Source organism: Lissotriton helveticus, chromosome 7 (genome assembly GCF_964261635.1).
Source record: "Lissotriton helveticus chromosome 7, aLisHel1.1, whole genome shotgun sequence".
Lineage (NCBI taxonomy): Eukaryota > Metazoa > Chordata > Amphibia > Caudata > Salamandridae > Lissotriton > Lissotriton helveticus.
In genome coordinates, this window is record NC_136068.1 from 461,883,087 (window position 1) to 461,901,308 (window position 18,222).

The window sequence follows — 18,222 nt, forward strand, 5'->3', positions numbered from 1 at the left end:
AGGGCTGCTATGTCTGATGCATGTTTGGTTGCCGAACGACAATTGAGTAGAAGGCAGCTCAAAGGTTTTTCTGAGTTAATGAGGTTCCCATTTTCTGATTCAGTTGCTGTTAATTGGATATGTTGTAGGTTGAGGTGGATTGCTTTCCTGTCATTCTTTCTGGATCTTCTGTTAGCATCTATTGGTACTGTTTCGATTCTCTCCTCACTCCCCCGGGCCGGTTGTGCATATGTTCGGAGTAAGGCTAGGGTTTCTTCATCTGATAAGGGATTTGTCCTATCTGGTCTACTGAACCTGTTTTTTTGAGACAAGGCCATCTCTTCATTCCTTCTTTGTGCGGATAGTACCAGATTCTGAATATGTGAAACCTTGGAGTGCGTGCTTACCGTCATCTCCCACATTTTATCAATTGCTTTTGAAATTTCCATCGAGCCTTGTGCCAGTTTGCCTACTATTTTCAGGAGCTCCTTAATTTCTTTCTGGTTTCGGGGTGATTTCTTAGCGAGGATTGATCTGTTAGTCCGTGTTTTGCATTTTGCTCTTCTCCGTAATTGATTTGTTCTCACTCCCACAATTCTTTCCTTCGTATCCTTAGTTAGGTTTTCACTTCCGATTCTATATGAGGTGTCACGAGTATTATCTATGTTGTGTGGTGTTATTAGTGAATTTGTGGGTGAGGATCTATAAGACTCTGGTATCGAATTCGAGAGAGGTGGCGGGTCAACAGGAGACTCGCTAGGTGCTGAGGTACCCTCTTCAAGTAAATTCACCCCGAGTAGTGGCGACATCAGCTCTTCCCTTTGAACCTGGTCCTGTTCTTCGTTTGCGAGATTGGTAGATCTCTCTGTCCTTTCTGTCTCGTTCTCTGGGGTTGCCATCCCAATTTCAGTTATCCCTCCGGAGCAGGACGTTTGAGAGTAAAGACCCCCAGTTCGGTTGGCTTCTCTAATGGTAGTATCATTGTTGTCCGGAGTGGCATCAGATGGGGTCCTGGGTAGTTGGTATCTTGGTCCCTCCAGAGATTCTTTTAATATTAGGAAAGACTTTTCAAATTCCTCGAGGTCTCTGTTGGCTGCTTGTATCAGCACTATTCCCGTTTTATATAAAGTGATGCATATTTCTGCATTGCATCTTTTTGATGGAGCGGTCAGTAATTTTGTGCCATGCGGAATGTTTTTCATACTTTTTATGAGCAGCATTTCTGTGAAGGCATTGCGCCATTTAGCAGTTTTAAGCGTGTAGAAAATTAGGTCGTTCATTATAGTGCCTTTCACTCTATCAAAATAAGGGTCTGCGAACAATATGTCCGGGTTTTTTCTCAAAGTGTTATGTTTGAACTTTTTGGCGGCATTATTGGATAACATAGGAGGATATTTTATTCTCTGTGCATTGGAGCCTGTCATCACTCTGTGTCTTTCATCCATTTTCCCTTCCGGTTGTACGTCATATGATGGTTTGTACTTCGTTGGTCCCTTCTTAGTGTGCAGTAGTAGTAAGAGGATTGGAGAATAAAACATATATCAGTGTTTCGTGGTAAGTATATTTTCTCTGCTTTATCCTAATTATACCTTTATATATGTGTTACCATATCCACAAGAAATTAATTTAACTATCCCTTATTCTGATAGGTTTGGTGTGGAGCTCGCCGTTACAAGATGTCCACCGTTTCTGTTTCTGTTGTTCTTCTGTGGGGGAGTAGACTTTCTTTCTTTCCACTCCTGTAGTTAGTCCCCTTTCTCTTTTACTCATTGGCAATTGGTCTGTCGACAGTCCCCTTTCAATAACTATGCCCCTGTATTGATGTATTTGCTGGCAATTGGTGGCTGTCGATGCAGTTAGATCAATTCACTATCCCTTCTGTGAACGGGATCTGGATTAGCTCCTCTCCTTTTCTGTATATTCAAACCCTGTCAAATATATCTGCCAGGATGATACTCTGTACTTGTAGGCAGTACCGAGGGGATCGTGTGCATATGATGTCTTAAGCAGCCGCCATTTCAGGGTCAGGCGTGCCGCTTTTCCATACTCCTCTCGTTTCTACCGGGTTCTTTCTCCCTCGCGTATGCTCACTGAAGGGGGTGGTGGAGTGGGGGCCGCGCAGTGGGTCAAGGGTGCTCATACCTTGCCCGACGTTTGCCGAGGTTCGCCGAGGCCGCTCCGCTTCTCTCCACAACGACCGGATCCCGTCCTCAGACACCGGGGATACCGTCGATGAACCCTCTTCGTCCCCAGCCTCGCGCAGCCCAGGGCGACACCCGATGGCTCCCAATTCAGTCACTGTGGGTCCTGTCGTCCAAGGTCCGTCATCTGTGGGGTCCGATGAGAGAGATGAGGCACCCCTGTAGTTCGCTGACCAGGTACGTTGTCTTCCGCGTTGTAACTCTGTTCCTCCCGTTTTTTCACTCTGCTCTCTTTCTTCTCTAATGGCTCCGGTCGCTTCTGGGTCGCACTGAGGGTTATTCGGGGATTTATTCCATAATTGGAGATCCCTAACCCCAGAGCTCCTCACTAGAGCTCCTGTCCAGCGGCCATTTTTGTATTCCTATCTTTGTTTCAAAATGGATGTTGGGTTTAGGCTAATTTAGCAAGTAAATAGTGTATTTGTATAGGCCATCCATCACCGATCTCTGGGTAAAGTGGAGACGTAAGGGGCAATAACGAAAACAGACTTCAAATGCCTGAAAATACTTAGAAAGTTATTATATGAAAGTAATACAATTTTAGTGTGTTCAATTTTTTAAAGGAAATAGTAAAAAAAGATGGAAAAATTAAATCCAAGAATAACGTGAGTTTCTTACAAGTCTTGGAGATTGCCGTGCGATAATTCTTCAGCGGCTTCAGATGCATAATGTTCCAAGAGGTCATTGTTGCCATCATGTGAGAAAAGCAAAGTGATCCAATTCATATCCTCGAAGAGACAGTAATGTTCGTCGAATATTGGAGCGCCAATTTGAATTGGCAGGCAATCTGCGGTGTTGTGAAAGGTCGCATGTTGCAGGAGATCTTTCGCAGCTGCACAGAAATCCCATTCCGCCACAATACCTTTTTCCGTTGCATCTGCCATTGCTCCACGGCCTGAACAATCAAGTTCCTGGTTTTCAAGATACTGCATTACCTGCTGGATACCGGGAGCGATTGTTGGGATGTTGGAAAGGCATACATCCATTTGCCAGTCGAACGGGCAAGTTTTGCAATAAAAAGATGGTTGCACGCAGATTGCATACGTGTAAATAAATGTCATGTTGTAGCTGGCTCCGATAATAGATAGAGGCAGGCAGCCGAAAAGTAGTTCAATTTTTTCACGGTATTGATGTAGCTTCGTACAGAGACATATTCTGTTTGACATGCTTGTTACCACAGGGAGCGCAGCCATTTTTTACAAGCAAAAATAGTAGTAGGATGGCCGCAAAGAGAGCAAGAATTTTGGGCACTGTTCCTATTATTCCAGAGATGATCAAATGAATGAAATCTGGTATTATACCAAAAACAGTATAAAAGGCTGTGAGAAGGACGGAGGTGACTGTGTTTAAAAAGTGTGCCAGACCTTGAGTGTGAGATGTGTTGAAAATGTGTAACAATTTACAAAGTGTAATGGGAGGTTCGAATTTAAAAGGGATTGTATTTTACTTGAAGTTCGTGCTATCTGCAGTCGATACATTTATTTTGCAGAAGTGAGGGACACTTCTGTTCTGAACAAAAGCGCTTTTCTTTGGTTAGTTTAATGAAATCGGTTTTCAAAGTAGGGATTGAAGGCCAAGTTGAAGTTTGGGAGTTACTTTGTGTGGGTGGGAGTAGACATTGCCACAGGAAGTTACTCGGTTTGAAACAGTAAGGACATACGGTATGCCCGCTCACATTCATAGGAGTGCATGATATTGAGAAGCAGATAACTACCGTTAGAAAGCTGTGTGAATGTTGGTCTGATAGTGGGAGTTGGAAGCAAGCAAGATTGGGGGCTGTAAGCTTATAAGCATCGTGTAGTTGGACATTCTTGCATAGTAATGAATGACTGCCATTGTGGTCTCACTTTTCACCTGTGAGAAAAACTTCTGTGTGCTCTTTAAGACAGCGATATGTAAATGGGAGAAACCACTGCTCGTGAATAAACATGCTACCTTGTATAATTACATACAACATGACAAACAACATGTACACCTAGCAGACACAACACTACGTACTGTGGGAACTGTGGCTAGCCATGTACAGAAATCAAACATGGCATAGCACCTCTGTTACACAATGCAGAATGCGGGAAGAGATGGGAGCAAAGTATGTGTGAAGGTGGCAAGTGATTCTTGATTATAAAAGTATACAATGCAAAGTGTTGAGGGGATGTGCCGGACAGACTTGAGTATGCAGAGCACAGACATGTACATGTCAACATATACTGATGGTCTATTGAGTGAAGTAGACAGTGGAAGCAACCATGATAGTACTGTCAGTAGGGTAGATTACAGAAACGTAGCGCGTGCTACCCCAAAATCTTTAGTATAGTGGGCTGGCTCGGTGTACGCAAGGCTAGCGTAGGGCTATGAATCAAAGGCACGTTTCTCTGGGTGTGGTTCTCTTTCGGAATGGCGAACGTGTCTGCTAGGTCTGAGCAGCTTACACTGCCACGAGGTTGACCCCGTGAGTGAAGGTTGCTGCGTGAATGATGCTCTCAGCCTGCTGGTACTCAGAAACCATCATGACCGATGTGAAGCATGTATGCCCCACAGTTCACCTTTCAAAAAACGCCGTATGTGAAAGAGGGCTCACCACGTGCAGGCGGAAGCTGCTGGGCCGAGGTCTGGGAGCTCAGAAGGTTCCTGAGATCAACACTGGCTACTGCGAAACAGGGACACAGCGCCAGCCTGAGGCCCAGCAGCGTGGAGTGCTCTGTATACTACTAACACAGTAGTCGAACAGGTACCAACAGTGGAACGGTGTCTTGATCCCACAATGGACGATGTTAGAACTGCATCTGAGAGTGGAGATGACAATACTCCCTTCGTCCAGGTGCTACCAACTATAGGTCCCAACAGTGGAAGGTGTCTTGATCCCACAATGGACAATATCTGATATTACTTGTTGCTTGGTTTTCATAGAACTCCCTCCGTTGAGGTGTATCAGACTCTGTGCTTCCGTAGATAACTGTTGTACATGATTATTGTGCTTGGGTGACACCAGTCGGTGGAGTACACCGTGGTACAGCAGGTCCCAACAGTGAAATGGGGTCTTGATTCTATGATTGAGGATGTCAGAAGTTAAAGTCTATGCTTCCGAATCCAACGGCACATGGCTGTGAGGCATTAATGACCACTGCCTCGGGCCTACACTGCGGTCAGCAGGGCTCACAATTCAGATCGAGTGGTGATTGTTTAATTACAAAATCCAGTAGGCAACTAACTACAACGTCTATTGAAATATACAGTATATCCTTTTAGTATACTTGCTTGAATAACTTTTTTTAGATGAGTTATAGGTTTCCTACAGTGGTGAAATTCATTGTGCAAGTTCACAGGAACACTGAATAGTCTACACTGTGGACAGCAGAAATCGCAATTCGAATTGTTTTGATTTATTTGTTGCAGAGTTTTCTGTAATTTATGTTGTTGTATTGTGTGAAGAGGACGTGAGAAAAAGTAATCATGGATGTCTGTGTGACTGATGCCCTCAATTTACACTGCAGAAAGCAGTGTTCACAATTCAGATCGAGTCGGTATTATAGATGATGCAGTCCTGTAGGAAAAGACATTGCTGCAGTGCGCTCTGTCCGCACCACGCAGACGCATCATCCTAGGCTCCGCACCCGCATTTTTTTGCTTCGCGTATGACAAACTGTGTAGCTCAAGTCCACCTTACGTAGCTGTGGGTCCTTGCTGACGGTTCTCTTTGGCCTACACTGCAGACAGCAGTGTTCACAATTGAGATCTAGTCGCTATTGCAGATGATGCAGTGTTTATGGCAACAGACATTGCTCCTAGTATGGCCCACCAGCAGCACGCATCATCGCTGGCTGTGTACATGCTGAATGCTTTTGATGTGTTTATCTGAATGCACTAGAACTGCTGGTCCCTTTATGATACAATCTTTTGTGTATTATTTCAGATCTATTGCCTGTGTCTGAGTATAGCACAAGTTGTGGTTCTTTTACGATAGATTTTTTTCTGTATTATTTTACATCTACTGTCCCTACCTTACTGCAGCACAAACGATTGACTCTTTTATTGGTGAATCTCTGTGTGTGATTCAATGATTTCTGTTGTAGTTGATGCTAGCAGCAACCATTCCATGAGGGCGGGTTTACACTCACCCCACACGCATCCAGCAGAGACGTCACTGGATATGTGACCCTGGTAATAAAAAGGTGTTGAGCGCACGTGTCTGTACCCACTTGCACTATCTATCTGTGTCCGTGTGTTCATTATCTATGCATGATACTGCCCCTGAGCCGTACCACATTACATTGTGCTGTGGACAGAGTATGCAACCATGTTACCTCTGGCAGTGGGGAAAACTTCGGTTATGTAACTTTTAGGTGTGTGCCTATCACAGGTGGAAGGCTACTTTAGAGACCATGAATATTGATGAAGATGATGGTTGCATGTTGTGTGTAGTGTAAGATATGTGTACATAGCAAAAAGTTTTCAAAAAAGCGAGGTGTGTCTCATCAAATTCTGTAGAGATAATGACTAAAATGGGCGGCGTTTTCCAACTCGTACAATGGGAAATGTTATGAACCAATCAAATGCTTTTTTTTAGGTCACATGGCAATCGGGCACTCAGCGCACAAGGAGACCGCACCCGACGCGATTTTGAGAAATTATATTTACTATAATATAAGTTTATTACAGTTAGAAATATACAAATGTTTAAAATATTTTAGATTATCGCTTGCTCTCATATACACTTTAAAGTTTTGTAGATATAGTTTTGGGAGATACAAAAAAAATGAGGGAATTGTGTACCCGGCGCGACACCATACGTCTATAACGTAACGCAGGGCCTGGCAACGTGCACTCGTCACATACGCAACGCGCAGCGGGTGTGACCCCATACGTACATGACGTAACGCCCGGTTTGGGACTGCGTGCCCGTCGCATACCAAAGTAGCATCTGCCGCGACCTCATATGTTTATGTTCTTACGTGGGACGTGGTGCCACAAACCCGTTGGATACGAAATGCGCATCATTTCAATATGGCGGATAGGATTCGTGTGCTGATGGAGCTTGGTAGACTACTGGTACAGGACTCTAGTTTTCCCTCAAAAATAAAAAAATTATTTAGATACATTTTTTTGGGAAGATATAAAACATTACATCATTTTTAAAGTTAAAGAAAGCATTATAGACTTCCAAAATATTATTTTAAACATTTGAAAAAATATAGGTTTTTATAAATATTAAAATATGAAATTAGCATTTAAAAAAACATTGAAATTCACTGAAAAAAACTATAGGTTTCAGGAACGTTATAGTTAATTGGACATTTCACTCATAGAAAACCATAGAAATTCCCCTGTTATAGTTAGTTGAGCTAACTATAACTCGAGCCCCGCAATGCACTGCTGATGACATCGCATATTACATAATTCATGACATGATCAGTGACATCACTGATGACATCTCAAATGACATCACTGATGACATCATCCACGTGAAAATCTGATGCACCTCATCAGACCCTAATATAACACTTGGACCACCTACTCTAAAATACATATTATAATTTTCGACTCCATGAATACACCAATAGCAATTAGTATATATCCACTCTCTAATTCCTAGGTCTACACACACATCCATTCATTCACCCATACTGTCACTCATACATACAGTCAGCCATCAATACAGCATTATCATATCCAGTCACATATCTATACAGACACTCACACCACCTCTCAATGATAGAGTTATTCACACATCTAGTCAATAATGGAACTAATGAATCACACTTTTATGTACTCACCTGTACAGTTATACATATACCACCTGTTAGACCTGACATCATTGGCGTGAGTGTCCCTTCCATTTTTGACGGATTGCCTCCTCTGTTTTGACCTATTTTTGCTGGTTGTATCTTTTGGGCCCTGTGCCACTGCTAATCAGTGCCCCAGTGCAAGTGCTCCCTATGTTAAATTGATATACTGATTGGATTCCATGATTGGCTTATTTGATCTACTGTCAGCCCCTAGTACAGTGCACCATGTGTGCCCAGGGCTTGTAGAGCAAATGCTGCTGGTGGGGTTGCAGCACTGGTTGTGCCACCCACAGAAGCAGCTTGAAAAGTGTGTCTCAGGCCTGCCATTGCAAGGCCTGTGTGTAGTCTGTGACTACCATGTCGACTTGGCCAAGTGCCCCCACTTGCCAGTCCCTAAACCTTCCCTTTGCTTCATATTAGACACCCCTATGGTAGGCCCAAGGGCAGGGAGCATTGTAAGTATAAGGTAGGACATGCTCTGATGGGTGTAGCATGTTCTAGTAGTGAATTAAAGCCATTTTCGTTTTTCACTATTGAAGGCTACCTGTTTTCATAGATTAGAATGGGCAGTGAAGATTGTTACATCCCTACAATCCTAACTGACTCAGGGAACATGGTAGAAATTCGAGTTTAGTATGCCTGAACTCAGAATAATAAAATACATATTTTAGTAAAGTTTATTTTAATATTCTGTGTTTGCAAATACCACTTTTAGAAAGTAGGTATTTGCTTGCCTAACCATTTGAGCCCGCCTCTGGTGACTTGTGTATTCCTTGTCTGGGTTTGTGTGTGACAGGGCTGGGGAAATTCCAGGAGACAGTCTGGGACAGCCCAGTGGTGAATAGGGAGATTTACCTCCAGATGGGAGGGGGAGAGTGCACCTGGGACCTGAATAGGGCTGGGCCTTCCCTCCACAATGCTGGCTCCACCCCCTGTGGCTTGTCCGATGTCTCTGCCCTGCACAGTGAAAGGATAAGGGGAATCCTGTCAACAGAGTGCTCCAGAGCTGCATCTTCCCTCCCCTGTGCTGGCTCCACCTCCTGTGGGGCGTCTGATATGTCTACCCTGCACAGTGAAAGAAAGAGAAGAGTCATGTAAACACAGTGCTCAGGAACTGGTTTGAACTAGGCAGAGGCCTCTCTGCCTTCAGAGAACAAAGGATTTTTTGGTATAAATATTGGGACCCAGTCCCACAGACTTTAGATCACTTCTAGAACAAGAAACCTTTCTGCCAAGGAGAAGAACCAAGGAAGCTGCAGGAGTTTGGACTGCCCCTCTGCCAGTGTGCTGTTTACTGGGTTGGCCTGCAGTGTTTGCATCATTGCCAAGGGAAAGGAGAAGGAACTTTCTAAGGACTTTCATCTACAGAATATTCTCCAAGGGCTTGAACTGTGCTTGCCTCCTGCTGAAGTCTCAGGGCCAAAAGACTTCACCTCCAGCTCCCTCCTGAATTTCCTTGCTGGGAATTCTGACTCCAGTCACTTGCGTGCCGCTGGGAGCTGGAAGCGCGACGCATCGAGATGAAGCGTGTCGCCGCCGCAGCTGAAATCATCGCAACGCCGGAGAAGCGAGAGTTTGTCGTATCTCACTGGAAGCGTATGTTCATCGAAGTTGCCTGCTGTCACATCGCTGGAGAAGCGTGACGCATCGAGAGATCCGTCATCGCATCAACGGAGAAGTGCATCGCAGGGCCTGTCGTGGCTCCAAAGTACAGAGTCGTCGCAAGGCTGCCAGGGCGTCATCGCATCGCCATCACATCGTCGCATCAAGGGAGCCATCTTCTCGCATCGCAACTGGATCATCGCATCGGCATCGCATCAAGGCGCCATCTTGCGCACCGCAACAGGTCGAGAATCTACGCATCACCTCCGCACCGGTAAGGCTCACGACGAGTCCCCTACTCTGCGCAAGCATTGAGGAAGGACGCAGCCGTTCCCCCGGGTCACGGAACCGGCGCATCTCCCCTTTTGCGAGCCTTTTGTTCACTTTGCGTGCCGCATCCAAGAACTTTGTTGAGAACTTTGTCGCATTTACCATCAACTTGAATTAAGAGACTTTTATCATCTTTTAAGTAATCTTTAGTATAGTATTGTGGATTTTTGTCGTTTGTGGTCTTGTGTTTAAGTCTATATAAAGAATACCTATTTTTATAAAACCTGTGTTGTGTCCATCTGTAGTGCTATCACTGTATTACTGTGTATATTCACAAATGCTTAACACACTGCCTCTGAGATAAGCCTGTCTGCTCGTGTCAAGCTACCAAGGGGGTGAGCAGGGGTTATTAAGGAGAGTAATACCCTTGTCCTGACTTAGAAGTAAGGGTCCCTATTTGGACAAAGGTGATAACCATTGCCAACTAGAGACCCCCAGATCTAACACCACCTCACTTATTTAAACATATACTAACACATACTTACACTCTAATACAATAACTAATACAAGCACACACTGATTCATACAGGCACTCTCACAATCACTCAGTCTCACATATAGTAATTTATACGCTCCAACACTAATATATACTGCTTTTCACATATGCAGTTACTCACACATGTACCACTGAGGCATCCATTCACTCACCAAGACACTCATACCCTACTCACAGCCCTTCACAGATATAGACTTGAACACATATACCCAGTGAATTATCCACTCACACATCTATGCAGAGAGTCACAACCCCCACCCACCCACACAGACACGCAGGTACCCATACAGATACTCAGACAACCAACCAATAGCCCATATAGATCCTCATTTAACTGCTAACTAACCCATGCAATCGCTTACACACCAACTGACAACCTAAACTGTGTGAATGTCTGTCTCAGTCGCTAATACATCCATTAAGTAAGACACAATTGATCACTCAGTTATACAGTGAGTTACACACCTACTTAATCATCCATCCTGAGTCTTACACCCATTCATTCTTCAATATACCTTGGCATATAAATATAAAACATATTTACATTATATAGAAACACATAGTCACCGGATGATGTCATCAGTGATGTCATTAGTGATGTCATTTGAGGTGTCATCAGTGATGTAATCAGTGATGTCACTGACCATGTCATGAATAATGTAATATGTGACGTCATCAGCAGTGCATTGCGGGGCCACGAGTTATAGTTATCTCAACTAACTATAGAAGGGGAATTTCTATGGTTTTCTATGAGTGAAATGTCCAACTAAATATAACGTCCCTGAAACCTAAGGTTTTTTCAGTGAATTTCGAAGGTTTTTTAAGTGCTCATTCCTAACTATAACGTCTGCAAAACTTATGGTTTTTTCAGTGAATATATATCTGAATTGACCAAAGCTTGCAGACTCCTCTCTGAATAGATTACCCAAAGAAATGTGGTGTGAACCTCAGTGGACCTACCCTACATCATGCTGCAGCCCGGTGACCAAGTCCTGATCCGTAATTTTCATCGCCAGTGAAGGGACAGCAACTTTGAAAGGCCCTTCAAAGTAATCTTTTCAACACTAATAGCTGTCAAGGTCGAAGGGAAAAGGTAATTGTCAGATATTTGCTTGGACCCATCACTCCACTACCACCAAAGGAGTCACCATCACAGACTTTTCCAATATGAACTATGAACACTTTGGGGACTGAAGTGTCTGTAAGGCTGTCCCAAGACTTTGCAAACACTTTGTGGATAACAGCGCCCTTGGGGTTCCCCCCGGACTTTACATTGAATCTTTCATACCCCGACTAAAAACATTCACCTGTGTATTGCCTTTTACTCTATGTGCTTTAATGTTTTTTCAGCTATGTGTCACCGTAAAGGAACAGGTCAAGTTTCAGCTAAGGTCGCCAGTTAAAGTAGTCCAGCATGAGTCATCCCGGGATTTAACACATTTAACATACAACCTCACCACACACAATGACGGCATTCCACATGCATTACACCACGCACTATTACACAATACATGACCTCAGTAGAGAGCCAAGGGTCTACCAACTCCTGCTATTTTGCTCATTGATACCCCATGCAGTAGGTTCAGATAGACTATACCTGCCTCATACACTTATACCTATACCGAATAAAAGCCAAACTCCAGCCCAACGCCATAGCACCACATGAAGTCACAGAGAACCTAACCAAATATGATGTCGCACCAAAGTCCTTTATATCCTAATAGAGCTGGATGAGATCCAGTCTGAGTTAAACAAACGCAAGAAAAAGGGACAGGCATGTTATTGGATCACAGGGCCTACAACTAGCCCCACAAGAGTTTCTTTGAGCTCACCAAGCCCCCAACCCAGTGTAACAATGTGTCTGCACAAGTACCAACCTGTGGCAAGCCCTTAGTGTAACTGGAGCCATATTTATGAACAGGTGGAACACCCCCAACACTCAGTTTACCGGCAGAGCCATCAATTTGGCGAACAATAGTGATAGCACGTCCCAATGTGCCAGGTTGAATGACACATTACTGACACAATGCACCTGGAACTCAGAGGCAGGAGGGTACACATGAATGGAGGAACCCATAGTAGTTAGGAAGCTGCCAGTGTATTTCTTGTATTTTAGGGGGAAGGGGACAATACCCATCAGGGTGAAGAGCAATTGTAAGAGTATAACCTATAATAATGATATGCAGTGGGGCACCTCCACCTTGATGGACTACTACTGGCAATGGAGCGAGCACTCCTACGTCCAGCTCGTCCAACGCTGGAGAGAGGGATGCTCACCTTCTCCACGCCGACATTGGTTATAGCTGGAAAAGATCTTTCTGCACTGCATCACCACCTCATGAGCAAAGGCGCCACCCTTCTATACCAAGCGCAGGTTCAATTCCCTTCTTCACCGTATAATCCAAGGCCAATTCTTGGTGGCTGCAGATCACCAGGTAGGAACTGCTAAAAATGATGAACACCACCGAAAATAACCTCAACGCAATCAAAGAAGAAATGTACGCAATCCCCCTTATGGCAATGCAGCACCTGTATGTGTTGGCCATAATGACTGCATTGGAAGGGGGCATATGCGTCAAGATAGGTACAGCCTGCGTTACCTTCATCCCCATAAATGACCTGGACAATTGCACACTGTCAATCACCATTCAAGCACTGCACAACCTACAGCAGGTCATAATTAAAGACGGAGGTGGCTCAAACATGGAATGGTTCACAGGTTTGTTTGCCTTGCTACCAAGGTGGATCGCAGGCCTATGCAAGGCCTTGCTATCAGTGGTTGTAATCTTGCTCTTGTTGCACCCTACAACTAATATGTGCCTGTGTGAAAAAGGCTACCCTAAAAATAGGGGGGAGACTCCTGGTTAGGACACCCAATGCCAAGGGAAACACACACACCACAAGCGGGAAACCTCCATGCCCAAGACACGGACGCTAACAGCCAGGGTAGTAGCTGATAACTTAACTAGAGGGGTGAATGTTAGAATTGCATCGATTTGCAGAAAGGTCCCACTCTTAGCAGTCCAGTACACCACAAAGCAACTGTTTCCTGCACTACCCAAATTCACAATAAAACACTTGTTATAGTTTTGGAGTGACACTTTATAAGATCAACATAACACAGCTGCCCTCTGTTCACCCCTAGTGCTTCTCATGATGACGGAACAAGTCTCAAACACCCCTCGAAGATTGCAGCAGTAAATGACCTATGGCCCAAGGATGTAATACCTAAAGAAACAAGTGAGATGCACACACTCTTAAACACAAATAAATGCACAGCAGAGGGCCTGCTGCCATAAGCCATCTACCTGGATCCCAGGTGATTCCAATGGAGCAGTGACGCTAGTTCCCGAATCCTCTCGAGACTTGCCCTCGGTTTACAGGAGACACTGCTCCAGTGGCAAATTCCAGGGGGAAGGAGGTTGAGATGGAGAGAGCGTGTGGAGTTAAAAGATGCTGAGGCTCGTTTATTCAACCGCAACACTGCAGCAGACTTTCACACCAGCCCAATGAATGGTACCAGCAGATATGTTATCGATAAACAAACAAAAAAATGACTTTAGTAATAGCTATATATTTTAAGATATCAACTTATAAAAGCTTCTTATATCTCTATGATTCTAGCATCAAACCCACAAGCTAATTTGGACGAGATTAGCTTCAGTCAAGTCCTTTCTGGCAGAGCCCTGGCAACAGAATGTACAAGTTGAACAAAAACACTGGTTAACTTGTCTGCAAACATGATGTTACGACTGAACTCAGCGCATAATAAAATAAAGTCTCTTAATGCGTCTCTCCTTTTCTTCTTGTTTTTCCATCCAGATATGAGACTAATGCAGGATGTCCTTTGTGGTGAGATCGAAGTGGAAGGAACAAGGGGACTGGCAAGACAGTGCCGTGGAACCGGGAAACAGCGAAGTGGCCCGGCAAAGAGGCTAAGCGAGGGGAAAGAGTGTGAACGGTCTTTAAATAAGACGGCTTGTCTTTGTTTTACACATGAGTGTTAATGGCACTGCTTTAAAATGACCACAGACGTTTATTTTATTTTATTTATTTTAGAAGTTTTATATAGCGCTGGCCTGACCAGAGGGTATTGGAGCGCTTTACAGAGGATACTTTGCAGAGATTACAACAAACGAGACAAGAGAACAACACAATAATAATGCAGGGCGTTGTTGAGGGGTCTGCTTCGTAGTCAAGGGAACATCTGTTTCGTAGAGTCGCTGACATGATGTTGGAGCAGTGCGGTGTCAGTTACCCCATTCCGAGTGCTCCTATCGACTCCCTAGGGCACGACTGAGGAACAGTATTTTGAGTTGGCTTTTGAATTTTACAAACGAGGGAATGGTTCTGATGTGAGAGGGAATGGAGTTCCAGATTTTGGACGCGCTTTCGTTGCATTCTAATTGTTGGTAATAAGGAACAGGTGCAGATAATTAACTTGATGAGGCTGACTTCTAGAAGGTATTTTAGAATGTTCACAAAAGTCACATTCTAATTGTTTATAGCAAGGAACATGTGCAGGTGGTTAATTTGATGAGGCTGTCTTCTAGAGGGTACCTTAGAATATTCACAAAGTTTGTGTTCTAATTGTTTTGTAACATGAAACAGGTGCTTATGGTTAACTTGATGAGGACTACCTTCTGGAGGGTTCACATTGAGGCCACTTATGTCTGTTGACTGATAGTTATTCTGGTGGATTTTCTAGATGTTTTCATGGCACCTGAAACCTGACCTCACATATGCATGGTAGCACATTTGTAAAAGCCATTAGGCCTTTTCAAACAAACCGGGGGATACCAGCTGCAGCTAGCTATTACCAACAGCATGTAATATGGTCAAAGTCCAGGGTAGAAGATGTGTGTTCATTCATAAGTGTTCGGAAGAATGATAGGAATCATGCCAGTATATTTTGGGATAGTCAAGAGAGGTGGGATGTGGCAGGAATCCTGAGAGCTTTCATTCAACCCAAGGACACGATACAAGAGCTGCTGGTCAGTTGCACTCATCAGGTAAAGTCCAAACAATGCCTAGTAGTAAGGGTCACCCTAGATAACACACATGACACGCAGCCAACTGGACTACCTCAGAATGTGACCTCCAGTTGGTGTTTATGGCCTCTTCTATAAGAGTGAGATCAAGCATCTAAACATGCAATTTATGACCCACTGTACTATTTTCTGCCCAAAGGGGAGCAAGCTTCACTTAATTGCACCATTGTACAGTCTAAAGCATGCCATGTACCTAATGCAAACTGAATTCCAGCACGCAACTGCAAGAGATGTGGCTGCTATTGCCGGCTGTTCCTGTTACTTAAACTGTTCCTAATGGCCAAGCCGCACGGTTCTCCTTTTTGATACCCAGAACCTGTTTTAACGCCTCAACCGGAAGAGTCTATCGAATATAACAGCAAATTGCTTTTGACATTGGCCACAGACACGAAAAAATTGCGTTTGAAAATCTTGTCAACAATGGCTATTTTTGTCCTACTTATTGTCATTATTTTTTTATTTCAATGGTTAGTTTCTTTGGGAAACCTTAAGGGATCTACATAAATGACCCCTAGCTGAATTCAGAATGTAGTCTATCAAAAATGTATGGCTTTATGGGATCAACCCTTGGTTCCTTGCAAGGCCAGCTTTAGGGTACTGTGACTGGCACCACGGCACCTAGCGTCGAGCTCAAGGGGGTGCTGTGTTTTGAAATATATTATGGGTTTAAAAGCACCTGCCTCAGAGTTCCATGTGTGTCCAGGAAATTTTCAGGCAACAATAAAAATGTCACGATAACTCTAGTGATTAATGTACCTGCTATAGAGATCAAATTGTGTCTAGTGGCAGGTTTAACTCATTATGAAGTAGCTCAGCTGGTTAATAAGCCGCTGCTAAGAACATGTACCATCCAGCAAAGAGAAATGTATTTTATGTAGCTAGCTCATTGGGTTACTGTGCTGTCAGAGAGACATTTTTGATACTTGCAGTTCTAAATTACAATCCTAATATAGCACAGAGCTATTTACTGCCATCAAAACATTGCATGCAAACTATAAGGTATAGGTTAGAACATATATTTTACCCAGTCTTTCATTATCCTAAGTTTGCCAAAAAGGGTTAGTTTGGGTAGAAGTATTAGTAAAGCCAACCCCAACCACTATGTTACTTTTTAAATACTGAGTTTGTGCTTTTTCAGACCAAGCATTCATGAAAAAACTACCTACAAGTATGGATGATGTGACTCGTACACCTTGTAGACCTTTTTGTCTTATGTAACATTTTCTATACACTGATTTACAGCTGTGGCCCAATGTCTCTGTATAATGTGTGTATAATGTAAAGAGCTCTGATGCTCTACACTAAAATGAGTAGCGCTATAAAACAAATGAAATGCCTGTGAAAGAGGAGCTTTGGAGGCATGAGGTGCGCTGTTGGAGGCTGGTAATGAACAAATCAGTGGAGAAGGAAGTCTGTGGGGTCACAAGCAACGAGTGTTGCACCGAGCGCCACCAGTGCTTTGGGCGGCCCGGGTTCCACACATTATCATCACAAACTGCAAGTACCGTTGAAACAAAAAAAATAGAGAAAATGACAAACTACCTCTTAGAAAACTGCAAAACCTTGGAAAAAATTGCTTTCTTGATACAACTCGGCTTCTTCCTGGAAGATGGGAAGACGGTGAGGCTAGCACAGCCAACCTTTAATTGATGTCACTTAAAAATATATGTATGCCTTCTTGCGCAGCACTTTTTCCCATTTTCCCCTAAAAAACCAAAATGTAGCTGTATTTTGACTATTTTCTCGGTTCTTTCCAGGGTAGTCTACAAACCACAGGTACCTTTACAATCCCAGGGTTGTTGTTAGGGAAAAAAGGTGCAAATTTGGTGTGCAAACTTTTTCTGGAAAAAAGTTATGAAGGTTTTAAAAAAAAATGCATTAAAAATGGCTTAGAACCAAAGTGTGTAAGGCTCAACAGGCAAGTACCGAAGGCACATATCCTGCTCTACCTCGTGGTGTAATGCGAATACTTGGGCGTGGCTGCCGAATTCATTCAATCATCGCCAGCCAATAAGATTGGCAGCAGCCAATGAGAGGCGCCAGACGGTGCCCCCCTACTCACTGGCGGTACATATACGGTCTCTTCTCTCTTCCCCTGTCATCCGCTGTATGCCTGTTTACTGCTGCATTCGTGGACAGACTTACAGCACTCCCTGCCGCAGGTACAACTATTTTCAATGTGCATCTCTGCTCTGCAGCAAAAGTTCTCCCTGCCCCCTCGATCCCCTTCCCAGTCTTCCACGAAGGTACAGCACCCCCACCCTCGCGCATGGTATCACCCATCCTTCCATAACCCAAACTCTCCCAGCACGGTGAAGTTGTGTCCTCTCGGATTTTGCCCCACAGCTTCCCTACACGTGTCACTGCGCATCATTACCCGCAGAAATGAATGCCGACCATAGTCTTGTTCCGGACTTCCGTAGTCCTGACCTCTCCCCCGGGTTTCTGCAATGCGTTAGCCCCGGGCAGCTTTCAAAAATTGGGTAAGACTACTAAACATTTGGGCGTTCGGGATGGCGGGGCTTTCGTAGGTGGAGTACCTGTGCCAAAGGGGCCCCTCAGAGCTGCCTGTGTGTTTGCTTGTATCTGTTGTTCTCATCTGTGTTTGGGATAGATGGAGTTCAGCTGTGTGCACTGTCCCCAGCAGCCCCAGCTTTAGGGCAGTGCGACCTGTGCAGCCCCACCTGTTCCTGATTATGGTGGGGGGCACTGTGCTTAAAAATAACTACTGATTTTAAAAACACGTGAACTTCATTGTGCTTCCAGCAGTTTTCAGGCAA

At 44.1% G+C, this 18,222-nt stretch overlaps 1 protein-coding gene across 4 annotated transcripts in view; it reads left to right on the forward strand.

Moving 5' to 3' along the window:
• Positions 1-18,222, forward strand: part of LOC144768613 (nucleoside diphosphate kinase A-like) — a 162,309-nt gene that overhangs the window by 57,937 nt on the left and 86,150 nt on the right. The window contains exon 2 of one of the 4 annotated variants that reach the window (XM_078652411.1): positions 14,214-14,352. The exons of 1 other annotated variant lie outside the window; for it this stretch is intronic. In XM_078652411.1, the coding sequence (XP_078508537.1) occupies positions 14,216-14,352 (137 nt within the window). In that variant the 5' untranslated portion in view covers positions 14,214-14,215. Of the gene's footprint in view, positions 1-14,213; positions 14,353-17,486; positions 17,605-17,723; positions 17,926-18,222 lie in introns of those variants that run through there. 2 more of the 4 variants (XM_078652413.1, XM_078652412.1) reach the window with 2 other exon arrangements.